The 23,164-nt window shown below is 39.3% G+C and overlaps 1 protein-coding gene across 1 annotated transcript in view; it reads left to right on the forward strand.

The window, feature by feature from the left end:
- Nucleotides 1–23,164, forward strand: part of LOC126101096 (putative ATPase N2B) — a 91,406-nt gene that overhangs the window by 55,269 nt on the left and 12,973 nt on the right. Inside the window, exons 5-6 of the mRNA XM_049911772.1 lie at nt 2,717–2,857; nt 21,715–21,837. Of these exons, the coding sequence (XP_049767729.1) occupies nt 2,717–2,857; nt 21,715–21,837 (264 nt within the window). The remainder of the gene's footprint in view (nt 1–2,716; nt 2,858–21,714; nt 21,838–23,164) is intronic.

The following is a 23,164-nucleotide window of genomic DNA, read 5'->3' on the forward strand; positions in this document are numbered from 1 at the left end:
GGAAGATCTCTAGTCACAAATAGAGAGAACTGGAACTCTAGGTGTCATTAGTCAACTCTCTAGACCACAAGAAGATGCTATTGTTTTTTTCCCTAATTCTAAGTCACAGTGTATTGTATCGATATCACTCTTATTTGCCTTGAAAACAGCTATTCTTGATCATCAGATTCTAAACTACATACCAGCAAAGACTGATCTTGTTATAGCTGTGAGGACGGGTCATGAGTCATGCTTGGGTAACTCAGACAGTAGAGCACTTGCCCACGAAAGACAAAGGTCCCAAGTTCGAGTCTCAGTCTGGCACACAGTCTTAATCTGAAGTTTCACATCAGCGCACACTCTGCTGCAGAATGAAAATCTCATTGTGGGAACTGATTTTGTTGTTACTGCACTTTTTTCTGTTGTCATGTAGCCATAAGAAGAAATGAGGGTGATTATTAAGCCAAAGCAAAAGTAGGTTGGGCCACCATATTATGTTGAGCAATAGATAAAGATAATGATGCACAGAATGAGATTTAGGAAAGTCTCCTATTTCGAATTTAAAAAGCACTCATTATGTCAAAACATTTGCATACTAACATTCTCTTGCATAGCCATCATTTGCTTACTCTCAGAACCTGGGGGACTAGTAAACTATTGTGACACTATATAAGAGGGTGAACATAAAGTTGTACAGCAGTGGTTGTCAACCTGGTCCCCATCACCCACTTGTGGGTGTTATGGTGAGCAAGAGGCTAGGCTGTAGGGATTTTAAAGTCTTGTCATTAGGTATTCAAACAATTTTGACATAAAGTATTTGGTAAGTAATTATTATTATATGCTTTAACTTGCTGTAACTCTGCTTTATAAATTTTATAAAGAAAAGTTACTTCCGTACTTTATAAATCACCATTACTGTGGAACCAGTGGGCAGTTAAAAAATTTTGCTAGTTACAGGTATACAGAAGTGGGTGGTAGGTAAAATAGGTTGACTACCCCTGTTGTACATAAAGAGTTCAGTCATCTAATATGTGATAAAATTTCAGAACACATGTTTGTTAGATGTTGTAAATTACCCTTTCTTGGGGGAGAAGGGGGGGGGGGGGGGGGCACCAGTCGTCCGACTGGTTTGATGCGGCCCACCACGAATTCCTTTCCTGTGCCAACCTCTTCATCTCCAAGTAGCACTTGCAACTCATGTCCTCAGTTATTTTAGCAAATGGATAAGAAAAGTGTTTTTAGTGCCCCAGTTGTTATGGGTGTATTCTGGAGATAAACTGAAATAAAGGCTGATTTCAAATGACTATAACAAAATAGAAGGCATGCGTATAAGCTGACAGGCGGGTGCTTCAAAGTAGTTAAGTCGCCGTACCAGTGTGGAAAGACATTTAAGAAAAGGGAAAGAAATATGAAGACCAGATCCCTTAATTATCATATGAAGGTCATTCTGAATAAAACAGTGGTGGGTGAAATACTACTTGAATTGCTTTAATGCAGGAATCCATCTGAACTGGGTCTGTATAAGGCTAAACAAAGAAAATTGTATGTCTTCTGCATAATAACACACGTTGAAAGTCTATAAAGTTCATATGACGGATACATGTGAAGTGATCTAAACCATGTGTGTTCGTTCACAGAAAAACTGCATTGCATCAACACGATACATCCTGAGAGAATTTTAAAATAATCCGCTATGCATAATTTTTCATTTGTCTGTATTTGTAAATTTATCATCAATAGGTCACATTCCATACACCCAAACTTCTGAGCTTTTGTCATCCATAACAACATTCAAATTTTAAACTGGCTCACAACATTGTTTTTTATGCCTCATATAAACTCTTAAGAAGGCATCCATTAGCAATTGCTTGAGCTTGACATGATGCTTGGTTATTTAGTACATATGTAATTATTCAGTGTATTTCTGCCAGAGTGTAAGCTATGACCCTGGATGTTGGTCCTGATTTGTATCTTGTGGTGATGTTTACTGTACACTGAACCGCACTGCACTCTGTCACCATTGACTGACTGATACACACACACTTCAAATAATCATTGCTGCCATTTTTATGTAGCTTTTTATAGTTTTTCATGAATTTAAAGATTGTTCCTAGTCAATAAGTATAATAAATGATAAAATGAAATAAAAATGTCCGTAAGCTTGTAACTTCACAACTTGTAGCCTTTATTTTCTCAAAGAAAGCCAAGCTTTGAATGACTGTCGCCCAAGTTCAGACACTGCACTTACAGACCGCATTAGTAAGTGGTGCAGACAATAACAGTTATAAAGAAATATTAGAGAGGACAGTCTCATTCTGTATAGAGGAAGCATTGTGCAGTAAATAAGCTCAAGTTTAAGTTTGTCTTTAGAGTGCACAGTCACTCACTCATGGAGCTACATGCTAATGCTGTTGTAAGCTGACTGAGAGAAGCAGTTTTTCCTCAGAAGGAGCAATGACCTTCTCCATGTTAACCATATGAAATCAGTCCAAGAGAGTTGCTCAACCCCTGTAGAATTGGGAGAGTAAATAAAATCAATCTCCCTCCCTCCCTCTCTCCCTCCCATATGTGCTCTTGTTGGTGTGGTTGTGGATGACAAATATGGAGCAGTAGAACAATGGTTGAGTGGTTCCTGATATTTTGTTTGAGTATTTGCTGTTACTTTTCGTTACTTAAAATAAATCAGTGTTGTATGCTGAGAACCATACTTTTACTGCTGTGTGTTTTTGCCTTACAGCCCCTGGGTGCGAGTGATTACTTGCAGATTTCTCGTGTCTTCCATACTGTTCTGATCCGTGACGTCCCCCAGCTGACTCTCAAGCAGAAGTCTCCTGCGCGTCGATTCATAACCTTGATAGACACGTTGTATGACAACAGGGTAAAGTATTCCGGCACAAGGTCATTTCAAGTGGAAGTGATTTCAGAGAAATGTGTCTCTCACAGTTTACATTTCAGTAAGAATATGTAACTGGTTTTATGACTTTACAAACTCTGTGTGGCAAGTGGTCTGTATTTTTGTGGGGTTAGGATTATTAGGATTATTCTAGTAACAGTTTAATATTTGATTACAAATATCTATTGGTGTAGGGACTACAGTGCTTTCCATTACCTTTCTATTCCAAAGAGTTGCACTAGAGGAATAAGCTGAAAATGCAATTTTTAGGTATTTGATTCCTGAATAGCTTTAATATATCTGCAAATCTGGATGAGAACATTCATATCTACCAAGCAGGAAATGTGAAATCTATAAAATTTATTGCATTCCTGCTAATTTGTTCCTTGAAAGGGAAACCACAGTGTATCACAGAATGTAAATCAACTTTTTTTTACTTAAGTGTTCACATTATTCACTTATTCTTTTGCAAGTCTTTTTTCGTATTGTATGTTGCACTGGATGTCAGTAAGACTCTAGTACTAAGCAGGGAATCAGATGAGCAATCAAAAATCATGTGGCCATAAAACTGCAGCATATACTGCAGTCAAAGTTAATATGTGACACAAAACAGCAGAGGAAAGTTGTATTATTAACTGAGCATTTGGTCTTCTTTTTCTGTGATAGAGTGAAGTGTATTTGCAGTACAGACTTTCTGTGTTTATTCATAGTTACTGTTAGGTCAATAGTCATCACTCTGACAAAGAAATCTAAACTGCAGTTGTATGGCAGTACAACTGGGATTGCTATGGTTATCTTGTTTCTGTACTTCGTAAACAGTTACTTTGGAAGTTACTTAGTGCAGGCCTTCACAGTGAAGATAATGGGTAAACCAGAAAAAGTAAGTGAATCACATTGCAAACACACACACACACACACACACACACACACACACACCATCTTCCACATAAAATTAGTTAATTGCAGGCATAACCATAACATTGCCAGTTGTAAAATTTATAACTGTTCAACAGTAGGTTTTACATGACTAACTATGAAACAAGACAACATAAAAATCCAGGAAAACGACAGCATATTGTATCAAAGTATATATAAAAAACTTTTTGTTTTTAAACATGTAAATACTGTCTTCAAAACACAAATTTGTGTGTGTACAAGTAGAAAAGAGCATTTTTCCTGTGCTATAGAAAGATAATAAAAAACCAACTGATGCTGATGAATCTTCTGTGAAAAACGTTAAAAGAAAATGAAAAATTGAGTTTTGCTTAAGACAGACCCTCTTCAAAAACAAATGTACAACATTCCTGCTGCTTCCTTGGTTTTCTGGGCTTCTGGAATAGGTGAAAACAGTCAGAGATTCAGTGTTTGTTATTTTTTAAATGTTGAGTGAGGCACTGAAAACTGATCTATGATGGACTTTCAATTTTTTCACTATTGCTTCAAATGTGATATTCTGCCCTTCAAGCGTGAGGAACTCCACTTCACTTATAATTCACAGTTCTACACAGAGAAGTGATCTACCAGTTCATTATTCAACATTCAGACTTGTCTGACCACACTGAAAATGCCTATGCCACTTAACCATTGTGTCATACAGTGACGCATTGTCACCATACACTTCACCAACTCAGCGTTGATTGTTCCAACATTGTTCCTCTTCAAACACAGAAAACGAATTACTTTATGAAACTTCACTTTACCAATGAGATGCAACATTTTGCTTTGGCTCCTCTAGTGGCTTGCTATGGTAACCTTATGCAAGGATTTCCACGTGCCAAGGATTGAAGACACATACCTGCAAATAAAGAAAAATAATTATGCCACTTTATTTTTTCAGGGTGATAATGAAAACTTTGTGTTGTTTGGTTGTTACTCTTTCCCCCGATAGATTGCTACCTGTGTAGACATTAATTATATTAACATCAAACTACAGATAGAATGGTGTACGCTATGTGTATGTTTGATTGTGAACTGCGGAGTGTACCTAGATGTGTGAATACAATTTAAATGTAAGAGGAAGGCTCTTACATGAACAACTTTTGTTGCTTCAGTTATGTCAAGTAGATGATGTTTACCTGGTACTGCTAGCTTTGTATTCATGTGACCTCATGGATACTTACCCAGGAACAATGTTTATGTATATGTAAAATGGTGGAAGCTCGGTGAAGAGATTTTTATTATTAGCAATTCTGTGTAGCTGATCAATTGTGTTGGTTGCTAATTCATGTACATCAGTTTCTGAGCCTTTTATAAAATAGAATTTTTCTAACATTGATGTATGTCTTGTTCATTTGCTGCATCTGCTTTAAAAGCTTTACAGTGGAAAGAATATCTACAGATGATCTGTCTGATAAGAGGATTGATTTTGCTGTTTTGTAATGGACATTTCTGTTTTGTATTTTTCACACGCTGCAAACAATTACTTATATGAGAATATTCATGTTTTCATGCTTGTTCTATGAAATTAAGTTCCTGCAGTCACATCCAGTAAGTGTTCTTCTGGTGATATTTCAGCTTGGAACCATGGAGCCATATTTAGAGATGTAGGACTGTTGTTGCAGTCCTCCCACTTGTCTAATAAACAAACAACTTACACTCTTGAACATGTAGGTACAGACCACCACAGCTGCAGAAATTTCCCTTCAGCAGCTGAGATGGATATCACTGGCATACTATCTATAGCAGAAAACATGTCACAGGTTCTGATTTGCAAACACTGGACGTTAACAACAGGGCCATTATACTGCTGTCTTTGGGAGCTCACTGTTTCAAGTGCTGGATTCACATTTCACCTTACTTAGAACCACCATTGCAATTTGGTAAGTCATTAGTCAGAGATATTTTGAAGGCTTTCTTAATCATCAATTTTCAGAAGAATGATGTGGATGTTAAAATCTTGACATTTTCATGGTATACTGCCCACTGCCATATAGTGTGCTGTCCAGCAATCGCTGACTTGTCAGGCTGTAGCAGATGGATGTTGGGTTGATGTCCCATACAAAGACTGTTTTAGTACCACATGACATCTATGATGCTAAAATGAAAAGTCTGCTGGATGATTGCACATATAACAAGATTGATAAGTAAGTACCCCACTAACCACATAGTCTCAAGATGTCTTTTCTCTTGAATGCTTCCTCATTCCATCAAGAAGTAGTGAATATATTAAAAATTCATGATGCAGCTGCACTGAGGTTATATGGTTTACTAATATTGTGCAAGAAGGATGTGCCCTTGCTCAAAAGCAAGCAAAACTGAATGAGTCTCTAAAATATTTCATTGCCAAGCTCTTAGCCTTGTTGTAGACATCTATTGTTCAGAAGTGCCACTTATGGAACTGAACTGAATTTATTAACAGACTGAAGACTCTCAGGCTCAACAGTTCAGACTGATTGGTCAATTTTGATGTCATATCATTGTTACAAAAATCTTCCTCATAGATTCTTAATCATTCATTGGAAAATATAATGTGCAAAACATTTTGGTACACAGATTATAACTTTATTTTAGCATGTCCTTGCTTCAGAATATTCATTATTCAACTTTGTTGGCGAGTTTGTTTATGAAGGGCTTTGAGGAAAAGGTGCTGGGCTTTTAAAATTTATACTGATATTTTTTTGAGGTATGTGGATGATAAATTTGTGGTGTGGCCCCATGGTGAGGATGAACTTCATCAATTCTTTTACCATCTTAATTACATCCATTAAAATATCAGTTCACTTTCAGATGGAAAAGAATTAAACCTCCCTTTTTGACTGTTTTAGTGTTTACAACTGTATAGTCAATCTGCCCAATCTTCACTGAGCTTGTGTGAGAGAGAGAGAGTAGGTTGATGGAAGTAATTGCATACAACTTCTGTGCCTAATAACACAGCTGCCTGTGAGGCGTGTTAAGGCCGTGGGTATCTCACTCATCTGTGCACATATTTGCATTTGCTACAAAGTTGCAGTAAAGGTGCTATACGCTTCCTTTCTTTATCACCACACCTTCTGCTCCATTGAGACACAGCTAACTGCCATGTTTCCTTGCCGTGTGGAAGGGGTACTCACCTGTTGGATCATATTCAGCAGGTACTTGCCCACATGAGGACAAGTGGGGGAACTGCTGGCTAACTGAAGCCAAGCCGTTAAAAAGCATGTGATAGGAAATGAGTGCCACTTGCATAGCTTTGCCTCAAGAATGCAGTGGTCTGTGTAACTGAACATACCACAAGCCAAAACACTCAGTTTTATACCTGCAGGCAGACAGTTTATTACCATCCACCACAGACAGCTGGTGTCTTGTCCACCCCATTAGCTGAATGGTCAGCACATTGGAATGCCTCGCACAGGGGCCCGGGTTCGATTCCTGGCTGGGGTTGGAGATTTTCTCCCCTCAGGGACTGGGTGTTGTGCTGTCTTCATCATCATTTCATCCCCAATGTCAACTCGCAAGTCGCCCAATGTGGCATCGCAGTCAATAAGACTTCCACTTGGTGGCCGAACTACTTGACTGGGAACTCCCGGCCACTGACACTATATGACCATTTCCGTTTTTCCAGCTGGTGTCGTCAATACAATTGTCCACATAGTGTGTACCATTACAGACAACAACCTTTTTGAATATTTTGAACAATTAAAAATAGCATTTGGAGATAATGGGAGTGCACTCCACAAAAATGGAAGGCTCTGCAGTTCAGACCAAAAGTGAATGCCCTGGGAACCAAGAGGTTGGAGAGGAAAGGTTCAAATCCATGGCTTTCCTGTAAGTAGGGGATAATTCTTCTGGAGTAGATCAGAAATTTTCTAAGTAGAAAATGAAGATTATCTTTTGCCCAGCCACTATCTTTGGCTTTGTAAAGTTTGACTTAATACTGTCTAATGCAGGCATATATTAGATCACCTACCAGTACAGATTTTTGTTTGATGTGCAGATGACATGAGAACCATTCACTAATGTTGCTTGGAGCATCACTGCTACACATGTTGCAAATAAGCAGTTGCTGAGCACTACATAGAGACTGGCCACTCCATGGGCTATGAAAACATGAGGATTATAATGTCTTCATGATACTTAAAGGACCCGGTGATGAAGGAAGCCATCAAAATTTGACTGGTGAACAATTTACTTAATTGTGGCAGTGATTTTAACTTACTTAACCTTTTAAATACAGGTGCTGTTTTTAGTAACATACGCTTGAATTTAGGATCTAGAAGTACCCCAACAGAGTTTAGGTATGTTTATAAATAATAACTGGAATTAACTTATGTATTTATATATTTACGTAATAAAATATAACATATTTAAAGTGTTTATTGTACTTAAAGTAATCAGTCTTAACAGAAATTTTAAATCATTTACAAAAACTTGTTTCCAGTTTTTTATTTTATTGCTTAGATAAAATGACAAAAATCAATTCCATAATTAACTTGTAATTAAAATCTTTGTTTTTTTTTTTTTTTAACAAGATAGGAACATAAAATGAAATTAAAATTGTAAAACAAAAATACTATTAGTAAGGAAAAAATGACAGTACATTATTAAGAGCCTACAAAATCATTCATTTTCTTTTGGTTCGCAGGACAAACAATAATTGATTGTCTTTGTGTGAGGCTTACAAAATAAATTATTTTCAAGTTTTACATATTGGAGAGCTCTTTTTATCTTTCAACCTCAGGCAAATGTAACACATTCGCTTTTGAGAATTACTAGTACCAGGCTCATCTGCATTAGGCGTTGATCAAGTTTGTTCTCTGCGAGCCAAGTTGCACATTATTTCCTGTATATCTTTGGCCAAATTTAGGTTATTTTCTAATGCACTGCAAATATGTATCTTTACAAGACCCATTGAAATGGACTTTATGTATTCTCTATTACTGATTTTTATTTGGATTAGAACTGACCCAAAGAACATCTGTTAGCAAGACAAATATTCAGTATAGCAGCAAAAATTGTGTTCGGCCATTTCTTGCTCTACATGAACAAGTATAATTTGAGGATTTCAAATCTAAAATGTCAACCACTCCTTTAGTGTTATTGTAAAATTATGTAATTACAGGTTTCTTCAATTTTTGATTTGTAGACACATTGTGATGCATAGAAAACTACTCTTTTATAATTCTTTGGAGTGAATGACACCAAGGTCTTGTCTCATACAGATCCAAAAGATGATTTGATTCCGTGTGTTCTCTTTTATTAGGCAAAAACTCGTGAAGAATTTTCCGTTTGTTTTTTCATACAGTGCATACATATGTTAGTCTTTGGTTGACTTATTCATTTACTAACTCAACAGATATAAACAAACTATCTCCAGTTATATTTCTATTAGTTCCATAAAACTACTCTGCAAGCTTTAGCACATCCTGTGTTGGCACAGCAAAAAGGGTATTTCTGTGGGTAAATGGTTTTCCAGAGTGTATGAATGCATTATACCGGTAACGGGTCTTCGCATTACAAATACAATGCATTTTCAGGCCATAGTTTCCAAGTTTACTTTTGATAAACATTCTGAATGAGCATCTTCCTCAAAATTTTACCAACATTTCATCAAAACATAAATATTCTGAACAAGAATAGTTCACACCACAGTTGCTATTAAAATTTTCAAAAATTTCTTTTATCAAGGCCAGTGTTAACTGTAGATTTTCTTTCTTTGCGTGTACTGATGTCATCAAATGTTACATTGAAATAAATGAATAAAATTCTTTTTATTCCCATTACACCTCGAAAAATATCTCTACCACTAAAATCAGTTGCCATTAGCAGTCTAATATCTTTGTGGTTTGACTTGAATATTGAAATAAACACAAGCAATCCAAGGTAAGTTCTCGACTCACAGCAGTCACTGTTTTAGCATAGTATGGCTGTAATAATTTAGTTTAATATTTGTCCTCAAGTTTTTTGTTGATATAGTGCATGCTAGTCCCATTCACATCACCAGTAAATAAAAGTTTCCAACTCTCTACTGGCGACATTGTACTGTTACAAACAGCAGATCATTTCAATCTCTTTCACATAGTATTGTGCTGTAGTATACAAAATGAATGTGAGGCAGATTTACTCCATTTCTATCTGTTCTTACCATAAAAATAGTTCCTTGGGCTTTCTTCTTCTTCCTCTTCACTTTTTTCGATCTCTGATCCAGAAAGGTCTTAACTGTGTATTGAATCATGATCGCTAACGTCAAGTCCTTCTTCTTTTGTGTTATTTTCACTTTCTGAGTCAGTGCTTTCATCTAACAGTCATAAAATATCCTCATCAGAGATAAAGTGAGCGATTGTTATAAATATACTAGAATATAAGCAAATTACTGTATTAGCATGTTGTAAGTAAATGCTACACAAAAGCACACGTGGGGCTTACAGAAACACCAATAATGTAGAACAGCTACTTACTGTTGCAAGAGTGCGGCACACGTCTACCTGTCATAAGCCTCTGCAGCCCACTGAGAATACCGAAATTGGTGGATCTGTAGCGCGCCAACAGTAGAAATTATATAAAAAAAAAGTCTTGTGTGGGTTGCTCAAACCCCGCCCTAGTAGTTAGATGTTAAAATGAGAAATCTGGCACCTGAAACAGGCAGCTCTCAAAGACAGTGGTACAGTACCCCTTTCATTAATGCACAGTGTTTATAAATCAGAATGTGACACAACGCCCATCATAGAAGGTGTGGCAGTACTATACTCCTCCACTGCCCATTTATGTGACTGTGGTGGTGTGTATCAATATGCAAAATAGTGTGGGTGACATTTTTATTAGGTAGATGAGAAAGCTACACTGTCAGTCTTAGGTGCAGTAGGTGGATGATGCTTCTTAGCCAAAGATGTCAGGAGATGTGACTTATTTGATATGGTTGCATTCCTGTAATTTTGTGGAATTATGTATGTGGCATTCGGCAGGTTTAAGTATAACTGGCTGTGTACCACTATATACAGTTCACCTTATTCACTACCCATCCTTTTACGAGATTTTTGATGCAGACAATGGCATTTCATTGTAAGTCCATCTATTCAATGCTAGAGACCCAAATAGTTTCTCCTTAAATAGCTGCTTACTTCAGTTATGCTGAAGGAGTGACTCGGAATTGGAAATGGAACTTTATCAGGTCATACAAATACTCTCTAATCACAAGTATGGAAACTCTAATACAGCTCAACAGGAATTCAGCAGATCTACATTTTTAAGTCACATGTGATGTCCCCATCTGGTGTTTGATTTAAAGAATATTTCCAAAAATAGTAAAATTTTTCATTCAGATATTGTTTTATTCAGTGAATGATACAGGATGGACATGGTGATGGGATACTATGGCAAAATCCTTAAACTACTGTCCTTTGTTTTCTGGGGGGGGGGGGGTCTGATAAGAATTGTTAACTTCTTGATCCAAGTAACGCTATTGTAGTCAAAGTATACAATATTTGTTTGTTCTTAAAACATCTGTCTGTAAACTTTGTAATAATTAATGGCAATAACTTTACATTCCCATCTATTTTATAACACAGAAGAACTGTCAATTTTTCTTTTACTGATCCATTCAGACATTCAGTGTGGTCATTATTCATCCTCAGTCTTGCAACTTCTCTTGCAAGATATTTCCACCTTTGTGAATGTTTAGTATTCTTATAGAATGAAACTAAGTTAGTAGCATGTTTCAGACAGTGAAAAGTCCAGGTTGGAATATCAACAGTTATAGAAAGGATAGATTGCTACTCATCCCAAAGATGACACGTTGAGTTGCAGACAGGCTCAATTAAAAGTCTGTTATAATGTAAGCTTTTGGGCAAAACCTTCATCCGAAAACAAAAAATGCACGCAATCACATAAGCAAGCAAATCTTATACACACATGACCACTATCTCTGGCTGCTCAGGCCAGACTGAAACTTTGCCTGGTGAAGCGTGCAAGAATTGGAGCTGGCAGACAAGTCTACCTGGTGCAGCATCATGAGGTTGTGGGGGAGGGAGGGAAGGGAAAAAAAGAGAGCAGAAAGAGGAGGAGCAGAGAAGGGGGAAAAGGATTGGTGGGTGCATTGGCAGAGACCAGTGCACAATGAGCATGAGTGGACATGAGGCCAGTGGATGTGATAAGACAGAGGAGGTGGAAACCGATGGGTGGAGGGTGCATGGACAGTGAGTTAATGCAGGTTGAGGCCAGGACGATTTCAAGAGTAGAGAATTTGTTGTAAGGATAACTCTATTTGTGCAGTTCAGAAAAGCTGGTGGTGGAGGGAAGCATCCAGATGGCCCGGCTTCTGAAGCAGCCATTGAAATTAAGCATGTTATGTTCAGCTGCATGTTGTGCAATGGGATACTCCATTTTGCTCTTGAACACAGTTCAGCAGTGGTCATTCATCCCAGTTGATAGCTGGTTGATGGCCATACCAATATAAAATGCTTGAGGAATGATAGCAGCAGAACTGTTGTATTACATGGCTGCTTTCACAGGTGGTCCGGCCTATAAGCCTGTGACAGGACTGGAATAGGAAGTGCTTTGGAGGTGGATTTGGCAGTCTTGCACCTAGCCTTCCCACAGGGATATGGCCCCTGTAGCAAGTGGTTGGAATTGGGAGTGTCTTAGGGATACACTAGGATGTTGTGGAGATTGGGTGCGGAAGGGAACCACATTGTTCCTCCTCGTACTATTCAAAGGCCTCACCTTCAGCCCTAAACCAAAATTTAACCATGCTGAATTTGTTAAAGACCTGCACTGGAGAGACACTTCTTTGCCACTGATCCTTCCAACCAAATCCAACTTAATGCCATACCACCATTCAGCTGTGGATCTCTCCCCATCCACCTGATTAACCTATGCCTAGTCATCTTCTGGGAATTCTTTACTTTCTGTTTGGTCTTGCCAGCCTTACCCAGGTCCCATCCCAAGAACTCTAACCTTTCAGCAGAAGAAAGGACAGCTATATACAGCTTCAAAACACTTCATGACCTAATCTACTTACCTTCTAACTTAGGTTCCATCACTTTCGTTATGAATTACAGTGACTATCTGGCAGAAAGCCTCTGCCAATTGTGTGACACCTCCATCTATAAACTCTGCCAGATTGATTCCATCTCAGGATTCTAAAATAACCTCCAATCCTTGCTTAAAACTGTAGTCCCTTCCAAGAACCTCTCCCCTAATCCATTTCCTTCCTCGCCTCATCACATCCTGCACACCCACTTTCTGCCTGCTCCCCAAAATCCACAGACCAACCATAATGTATGCCCCATTATAAATGGTTATTGTGCTCCCACTGAAAGAATTTCATCCCTCATTGACCAACACCTCCAACCCATTGCCCAGAATCTAGCCTCCCAGTTCAAAGATACCAACCACTTGCTTCACCAACTCTCCCACTTCTTTACCCTGAGGATCCCTACTTGTCACTGTTGATGTCACTTCCCTATATTCCAACATGCCTCATGCCCAAGGTCTTGCCACTATTGAACACCTCTTCTCCCAACATCCATAAGACTCCAAACCCAAGACCTTATTCCTTATACTTTACTAGCTACATCCTAATACACAACTGCTTCTCCTTTGAGGGGAAGGTATACAAACAAACCTGAGGCACAGCCACGGGCACCCATAGGGCCTTCTCCTATGCCAACCTGTTTATGGGCCATGTAGAAGAAACCATCTGAGCCTCCCAATACCCCAAACCTCCGAGGTGGTTCAGGTTCATTGACAATCTCTTCATGATCTGGATGCAGGACCCCAGGACACCCTATCCTCATCCCTTCACAACCTCACCACACCACCTTCTCTTCCACCCACATCACTTAGTCCTTCACAACCCAGTGTGCCACCTCCCTGTATGTTGACCACCTCTCTGTGGACTCCAGCCACACCTCTGTCCTCATTAAACCAACCAACTACCAACAGTACTTGCAGTTCAACAGTTTCCATCCCTCTCATACCAGAAAATCCCTCCCGTACAGTCTAGCCACCAGAGAACAGTGTATTTGCAATGATGGTAGCTCCTTTGTCCAGTACGCTGAAAGTATCATAGAGGCCTTCATAGGTAGACACTATCCCCCAGATTTCTTATGCCATATTTCCAGACACCCCAATTCCTCCTACCACCATCGAGAACCAGATACAAAGGAGCCCCTCCTCATCACCCAGTACTTCCCTGAACTAGAAAAATTGAAGCACATCCTTCTTCAGGGCTTTGATTATCTATCTTCATGCCCTGTGATGAAGGACATCCCACCCAAGATGCTTCCCGTCCCTCCTAAAGTGGTGTTCCATCACTCGCCCATCCTAAGATCCTAGTCTATCCCTATGCCACTCCCAGTCACTTGCCACAGGATCATGTCCACATTGAAGACCCGGGTGCAAGACCTGCCCAATCCACCCACACAGCACTTCCTATTCCAGTTCTGTCTCAGGCGTATCTTATCCCTTCAGAGGCTGGGCCACATGTGAAAGCAGTTATGTCGATTATCAGCTGTGCTGTAATCTTTTCTCAGTTTTTTAAATTGGTTTAACTACTAATGAGCTATCATCCAGGATGAATGGCCAGTGCCAAACTGCAGTCAAGAGCAAAGTGGACCATCCTGTTTCACAACATGCAACTGGACATAACATACTTGATTTCAATGGCTGCTTCACAACCCAGGCCATTTGTATCCTCTCCTACTCCACCAGCTTTCTGAACTGTGTGTGTGGGAGTTATTCTTACAACACATTCTCTGCTCCTGAAATCATCTCAGCCTCAACCTACGGTAACTTACTGTCGCCGCACCCTCCACCCAATTGTTCCCACCCTGTGTTCTATCACTTCCTCCCAAATCATGTCCCCTCATTCTCATTGTGCACTGCTCTCTGCCAATGCACTTGCCAATCGTTTCCTCTTCTCTGCTTTTCTTCTTTCAGCTCCCCCCCCCCCCCCCCGTCCCTCCCTCCCTCCCTCCCGACACTGCACCATGTAAACTTGTTTGCCTTTTGTTTCCTATTCCCCCACCCATACCCTGCTATCCCCCCACCTTCCCTGCTCCACTAAGGATTGTTGCACCTGTCTGATGTGTTTCAGTGTCAGCCTGTCCTTAGCAGCCAAAGATAGTGAGTGAGTGTGTGTATGTTTGTGTGTGTGTGTGTGTGTGTGTGTGTGTGTGTGTGTGTGTGATAGAGAGAGAGAGAGAGAGAGAGAGAGAGAGAGAGAGAGAGGGGGGGGGGGGAGGGGGGAGAGAGAGAGAGAGAGAGAGAGAGGCGGGGTTACCTTTTTATGTTTTTCTTTTCTGATGAAGTCATTGTGCGGAAGCTTAATGTGAAACAGTCTCTTTGTTGTGCCTGTCTGCAACCCAGTGTGTTGTCTTTATGATGAGAAGCTATCTATCTTTTTCATTGTTAGTAGCATGTTTCCAAATCATTGAATGATGACACAATACATTTTCAGTTCAGAAGAATCTTTAGCTTCATCAAACAGGAAGACATTATTTTCACTACTCTGCACAAAGAAGGTGCAACCAGTTATATTTGCTGTCTCTTGCAGCTTAATGTGCAGTTGTTTTCCACATTGTGACTAATATTAAAAGCTGTTGATCATAATGAAATGAGACAATAATGAGTACACATATGATGATTTGATAAGTGACAGAATGTAATGATCGTGCATTTTAACACAAAAAGATTTGCTATTAGTGATCAGGACTTTGTTTAATTTAGCTTGCATTTGAGAAAATAATTCTCATTTTAAGTATTTATTACATTGTGCTGAATTAAATATGATGATTGCTATGTCCAACTGACTGCAGCATTATAGTGCAAACATGTAGAAATTTTTTCTTCTTTTCTTACAGACACTTTATTAGTAAAACAAGAAATGTAAATAATTATAAATTTGCATTATAGGAAATTTCCAGAACAATGTAGTAATAAAAAAAAGGGCACTTGGATACTGAAACTATCTCCTGAAACAGGTAGTGCATAAGATAAACTGTGGTAATCAGGGCTCGAGACAGGAAATCAAATCATGAAAAAAAGAATTTTACAATCAAATATTTTGACAACTATATTTTATAGCGGTCGAAAGAAAAAGGTTGTGGTGCTCATGCACTTAGAGCTAAAGTCAGTTTTGTGCATAAGTGCATCATGCAATGACATACATATTTGGACAGTAGTTGCGTTATAAATCCCTGGATTCTGTCCTCCTTCAGTCCTGTTTTCTGATTTGTCCAATTTTTAAGCCAAAGGTAAAATGTTGGCAGTTTTGGAATATTTTAGTGACATATCATGCAAGTTCTACGAAGAATGGCACATATTTCAAGCACAAATTCAAGTGCACAAGCGAGCTAAAAAATGTAATGTAAAATTTTACATCTGGACGATTATGCAACTGTTTCATCTGCTGCTACAACTTCACTAGAAACCATTGATTCTTCATTGGAGTTGAAAACATTGATCAAATAACTGTAACCTACCTAAAGATGGAACGAATCATTTCTGAATTACTTGTCACTTATTCTGTTAGCATTTTAACAAAACCTGTTTGAAAATTGGCATGTTTGGAATTTAATTGAAAATGGACATGTTAGGAATTTAATTGAAAATAGGTTTTAATTTCTAAATTTTCTTGTATTTATTGTTGTAAATCAAACCTTTGCTTAATGCGTAGTTTGTAAAAATATGTTATGTTACTTACACCAGAACTGACAAAAGTTAATTAAGTAATTGAATTCCTTAAAAGCTAATGTGTTGACATGTTTTACTTGGTATTGCTGTCAGGTACTAAGATCAACAACTTCATAAATTAAGTTAGTCTTTCATTTGCCCATTATGTTCTGTGCATCCAAAAGAAAGGAAAAGAACCTTAAGGAATGTGGAAAGAGTCAAGGTAAATATTAACAAAAGACAAGCAGTTCATAGAAATTTAATACACATATTGTATTAACAAAAAATTGTACTATATTGCTTGACGCTATTCATGTTTATGGAAACTAAATTTAATCAAGTAAATTAGAGAGGCACCTACTACTTTGAAAAAGTTGTTGCCTCCTTATTTGTACTAAATAGTTTGTCTCCTGTTTGAAGCCTAATACACACATCAAAAAATGTTTTGCGTCACCTCGGTTCTGAGAGTGCCGTAACCTGTTCAGAAAATTGGAATAGAGATCAACATAAACATCATTTCTGCCCTTTTTTATTGCTCATGTAAACCACACATTGCATGTTGTACCACCATACAGAGAGACCTTCAGAGGTGGTGGTCCAAATTGCTGTACACACTAGTACCTCTAATACCCAGTGGCATGTCCTCTTGCATTGATGCATGCCAGTATTCCTCGTGGCATACTATTCATAAGTTCATCAAGGCACTGTTGGTCCAGATTGTCCCACTCCTCAATGGTGATTTGGCGTAGATGCCTCAGAGTGGTTGGTGGGTCACGTCATCCATAAACAGCTCTTTTCAGTCTATCCCAGGCATGTTCGATAGGGTTCATGTCTGGAGAACATGCTGGCCACTCTAGTTGAGCGATGTTGTTATCCTGAAGGAAGTCATTCACAAGATGTGCATGATGGGGGCACGAATTGTCTTCCATGAAAACGAATGCCTATCAGTATGTTACCGATATGGTTGCACTATCAGTCGGAGGATGGCATTTACGTATCATACAGCCGTTGCAGCACCTTCCATGGCCACCAGCGGCGTACTTCAGCCCTACATAATGCCACCCCAAAACAGCAGGGAACCTCCACCTTGCTGCACTCACTGGACAATGTACGTGTCTAAAGCATTCAGCCTGACCAGGTGCCTCCAAACACGTCTCCGATGATTGTGTGGTTGAAAGCATATGCGACGCTCATCGGTGAAGAGAACGTTATACCAATCCTGAGCGTTCCATTCGGCATGTTGGTGGGCCAGTCTGTACCGCGCTGCATGGTGTTGGTGATTGCGAAGATGGATCTCGCCATGGATGTCAGGAGTGCAAGTGCGTATCATGCAGCCTATTGCACACAGTTTGAGTTGTAACACAATGTCCTGTAGCTGCACAAAAAGTATTTATCATTCAACATGGTGGTCTACATCTACATCTACATTTATACTCCGCAAGCCACCCAACGGTGTGTGGCGGAGGACACTTTACGTGCCACTGTCATTACCTCCCTTTCCTGTTCCAGTCGCGTATGGTTCGCGGGAAGAACGACTGTCTGAAAGCCTCTGTGCACGCTCAAAGCTCTCTAATTTTACATTCGTGATCTCCTCGGGAGGTGTAAGTAGGGGGAAGCAATATATTCTATACCTCATCCAGAAGGCGATTTTACAAATGTCTGCTTGTGTGTATATATATATATATATATATATATATATATATATATATATATATATATATATATATATATATATGCGAAATGAATGGACACAGGCAGACAGTGTTTGTTGGCAATGAGGATCACCCTGTGGCTAAACATGCCTTGGTGCACGGCCAGCACATCTTGGCACAGTGTTACACCGTCCGGGTTATCTGGATACTTCCCACTAACACCAACCTGTCGGAACTCCAGAGATGGGAACTTGCCCTTCAGCATATCCTCTCTTCTCGCTATCCGCCAGGCCTCAATCTTCGCTAATTTCTAATTTCAATCTGCCGCCGCTCATACCTCACCTGTCTTTCAACATCATCTTTGCCTCTGTACTTCCGTTCCGACTGACATCTCTGCCCAAACTCTTTGCCTTTACAAATGTCTGCTTGTGTCTGTGTATATGCGGATGGATATGTGTGTGTGTGCGAGTGTATACCTGTCCTTTTTTCCCCCTAAGGTAAGTCTTTCCGCTCCCAGGATTGGAATGACTCCTTACCCTCTCCCTTAAAACCCATATCCTTTTGTCTTCCCTTCTCCTTCCCTCTTTCCTGACGAGGCAACCGTTGGTTGCGAAAGCCAGATTTTTGTGTGTATGTTTGTGTTTGTTTGTGTGTCTATCGACCTGCCAGCGCTTTTGTTTGGTAAGTCTCATCATCTTTCTTTTTAATTATATTTTTCCCACGTGGAATGTTTCCCTCTATTATATATATATATATATATTGTGAAAAGCAATAAGCAATGGTCCCATAACACTCCCCTGTGGCACGCCAGAGGTTACTTTAATGTCCGTAGATGTCTCTCCATTGATAACAACATGCTGTGTTCTGTTTGCTAAAAACTCTTCAATCCAGCCACACAGCTGGTCTGATATTCCGTAGGCTCTTACTTTGTTTATCAGGCGACAGTGCGGAACTTTATTGAACGCCTTCCGGGAGTAAAGGAAAATGCCATCTACCTGGGAGCCTGTATCTAATATTTTCTGGGTCTCATGAACAAAAAAAGTGAGTTGGGTCTCTCACGATCGCTGTTTCTGGAATCCATGTTGATTCCTACAGAGTAGATTCTGGGTTTCCAAAAACAACATGATACGCGAGCAAAAAACATGTTCTAAAATTCTACAACAGATTGACGTCAGAGATATAGGTCTGTAGTTTTGCGCATCTGCTCGACGACTCTTCTTGAAGACTGGGACTACCTGTGCTCTTTTCCAATCATTTGGAACCTTCCGTTCCTCTAGAGACTTGCAGTACACGGCTGTTAGAAGGGGGGCAAGTTCTTTCGCGTACTCTGTGTAGAATCTAATTGGTATCCCATCAGGTCCAGTGGACTTTCCTCTGTTGAGTGATTCCAGTTGCTTTTCTATTCCTTGGACACTTATTTTGATGTCAGCCATTTTTTCGTTTGTGTGAGGATTTAGAGAAGGAACTGCAGTGTGGTCTTCCTGTGTCAAACAGCTTTGTAAAAAGGTGTTTAGTATTTCAACTTTACGCGTGTCATCCTCTGTTTCAATGCCATCATCATCCTGGAGTGTCTGGATATGCTGTTTCGAGCCACTTATTGATTTAACGTAAGACCAAAACTTCCTAGGATTTTCTGTCAAGTCGGTACATAGAATTTTACTTTCGAATTCACTGAACGCTTCACGCATAGCCCTCCTTACTCTAACTTTGACATCGTTTAGCTTCTGTTTGTCTGAGAGGTTTTGGCTGCGTTTACACTTGGAGTGAAGCTCTCTGTTGCTGTCAGGATTCCTCTGAGCCATAATCCATAGGTAGCGGTCATCCACTTCAGTAGTAGCCCTTGGTGGAATGACTGGAAGTGATTGGCTGTTGGACCCCCTCTGTCTAATAGGCGCTGCTCATGCATGGTTTGCATCTTTGGGCGGGTTTAGTGACATCTCTGAACAGTCAAAGGACTGTGTTTGTGATACAATATCCACAGTCAACATCCATGTTCAGGAGTTCTGGGAACCGGGATGATGCTAATCTTTTTTTAATGTGTGTATTTACTTGACAATACTGATATTTTTCAAAGAAAATAGTCACTTAGAACTACAGATACCAAGTGTTATTTAAGTACTTTATTACTTTCACACAACTTCAAATGAATGCCACCCATTCCTCATGGACTTAATGCCAATAATGGTGCAAGCACAAGTGCAAACACCAACAGTCAGCTCCTTGAGATGTACAAGATTTCTGATTTCCATTGCATACACGATTGCCGACAAATGTCACCACAGGTAAAAATCTAATCACTTACATCTGTGGAATGTAGCAACCACTCCACAGATCTATCCATCTCTGGGAAAAATGGGTATCTGTGTATACCCATTCAACCAGCATGTAAAGAGGTTGGGCACCATCTTGCTGAAAGTGAGTTGAAAATGTCTCATCCTCAGACAGCAACAGTGGTAGCACATCTTTAACAACTACAAATAATGAGCTGCTGTCAGTATAGCCTGAATGAAGAAGGCCTCTATAATATAAGTGCCCTGTAGTTCACGCCAAAAAATCACTTTTGATGTGCAACTACCTTTGGTGGATGCATCCATTGAGGACTGACATTTGACCAGTATATGTGAATCTGTTTATTTATCTCTCTGTACACATAGAGATTAGCTTTATATGCAAAGAGTATACTGTAGAGGAAATGAATGTTTTCATCCAGCTTGTGTGTCGCTCATCCTGCAAACAGCTGCCAATCACGAACACCCTTAGTGAAATGTTATAATATTTTCGTTTTGTAAGGGTGTGCATTACATGGTCAGAATTTCATGACTGATGTGCAGCTGATCCTGGTTTTCTGCAAGATGATGTGAGTACTGCACTGTGGCCCCTTATTGAATGATGCTAGAGCAGCAGTTGATGTTGCTCCCTTCTTAGGTGTTTTTTATCTTCAAGCTTTCTGTATTTCCGTGACAGTCAGTTTCATGTAATTTCGAGAGAAGTTTCACCACCACACTTGGGGTAGTGGGTGAACTCTCTGGGTCTGCAAAAATGAGTGCTTCTCTCTCGTGTTATCACGGCAATCTCAGTATGTATGGCTTGTGGTAACGCCATCAACTTTTAAATCACCTGGTCCTCTTTCCATTTGAAAATTATGAGATGGATCTTCCAAAATGGTTACCATGTTGGTAACACAGCCCCACACATTTTTTCATTCATCATTGACTTTAAATTTCTATTTATCCACCTGTTTTTGTTTTAGAAGGGTAGTTCCCCACGTGTGAGCAGCCCTGTACATGGGCTGAAGATTGGCAAATTCTAGTCCTTTACATATCATTTGCTTTTTCATAATATTGTCCTGTAGGTAAGATAATATGATGTAATGGTTTGCATTACATTCTGTTGATACAGTTGAGCCTTATTCAAGCACTCAATTGACTCCTTACTCAGTTGCAAGAATTTCTGCACACATGCAGTGTAAATATGACAGGAGTTACTTAAGTATTCACAGCTGCAAATACTCTTTATTTTTAAACTGTACCTTGCAACCATTGTATCTTAGCATAGTTGTTACAAGAAGAAAAAGTTAAATTTATTATTTCTAATGTATTTCAGGTGCGTGTAGTGGTTTCTTCAGATGTACCTCATCGACAATTGTTCTTGACTGAGCAGTCCGTTGATCAGATGTTGGATGAGAATCGTGCACTGATGGATGATCTCAACATACAAGTTGGATCAGTAAGTTTAAAATGTCCAAAACCATAATTTTGTAATATTATTAGATACTTTTGTATACATACATGAACTGTATTATTGACTTGAATTCATACTGTTTGTAACATCACAATTCAAATTAACATTTTAAAACAAAACAATGCTAAAGCAGAAGATGGGAAGGCTGAATTGAACATTTCAGTGCTTTGCTAGGTACAGTTCTTATAGAAATGGTTTGCCTTTGATTCTTGTGAACTGAAGGTGATTCATTCAGTAAATCTATAAAGCAGCCCTAGGACTGACTAGTGTTGATAAGAAGTCATGTTAAGTTTCAAGTATAGCAGAAAGATTGACAGTGTGTGAAGCCCTTCAAGTTAATAACACATGGTGAAGTCTACAGCATTGTCATTATTATCATAACAACATACATACAATATTATGAGTCCTGTGAAACATCTGAATCATCCAAGAAACTCAACAGCCTGAAGTGCCATGTCTGTGTTTTGTGTATTTCAAGTGAACTGCCTCCTGATTTCCAGGATCCCTTGGTTCTGTTTGGTAATTGTTTCTAATAATTTTTATTTTGGAAACTACGGTTTCTTTGTTTGCCAGCAGTTTCTATTTACTACATTTGTGTACCATCAGAGGCTCAGCATTTGTTTGCTGTGTGCGGGCTTGGCAATCCAGGAGTTCCTGAGCTGTAAGCACCGGCAGTTCTGTCAGTCACCATAAGTGCCGGGCATGCTTCAGCGACCACAATGGGATGCAGTGGTAGAACGTTGTGTGTCCCAGTGAATGGGGATCTTGTCTTGACTGTCCAGATGGGTGGTAAAAACCTCTTAAAAAAAAAAAAACCTCAGTCTCAAGATGTGCTGTGCACCACTGAGAAACATAGGTGTTGAGAGAAACATAGGTGTTGAGAGGGAACAGTTGTTAGTGAGCAACCTCGGGACTTACACATAGTTCTTCATTCATTAGTAACAGAATGCATGCTGCTGGTCAGAATGTATTCTTGATGGTGAAACACAAGGAGGACAGCTTTAAGAAGGTTTCAGCTTCTTATATTGAAAAGGGCTTACAGCGCATCACAGGTACATTGAAATCAGTCAAATAATTGTGTAATGGAACACTGTTGGTTGAAACTGCTAGTACCCAAGAAGAGACAAACCTCTGGAAAGCTAAATAACCTGGGGAATATGCCACAGAAACAGAGCTCCACAACACCTTGTGTTACAGCAAAGGTGTTGTGTCATGTAGAGATCCAGTCGACATTCCCAAGTAGGAATTGAAAGATGAGTGTGCTCAAGAAGGGATCATTAATGTGCAAAGAATATTGAAAAGGATGAATGAG

This window comes from Schistocerca cancellata, chromosome 9 (assembly GCF_023864275.1).
Source record: "Schistocerca cancellata isolate TAMUIC-IGC-003103 chromosome 9, iqSchCanc2.1, whole genome shotgun sequence".
NCBI classification, from domain to species: Eukaryota; Metazoa; Arthropoda; class Insecta; order Orthoptera; family Acrididae; genus Schistocerca; species Schistocerca cancellata.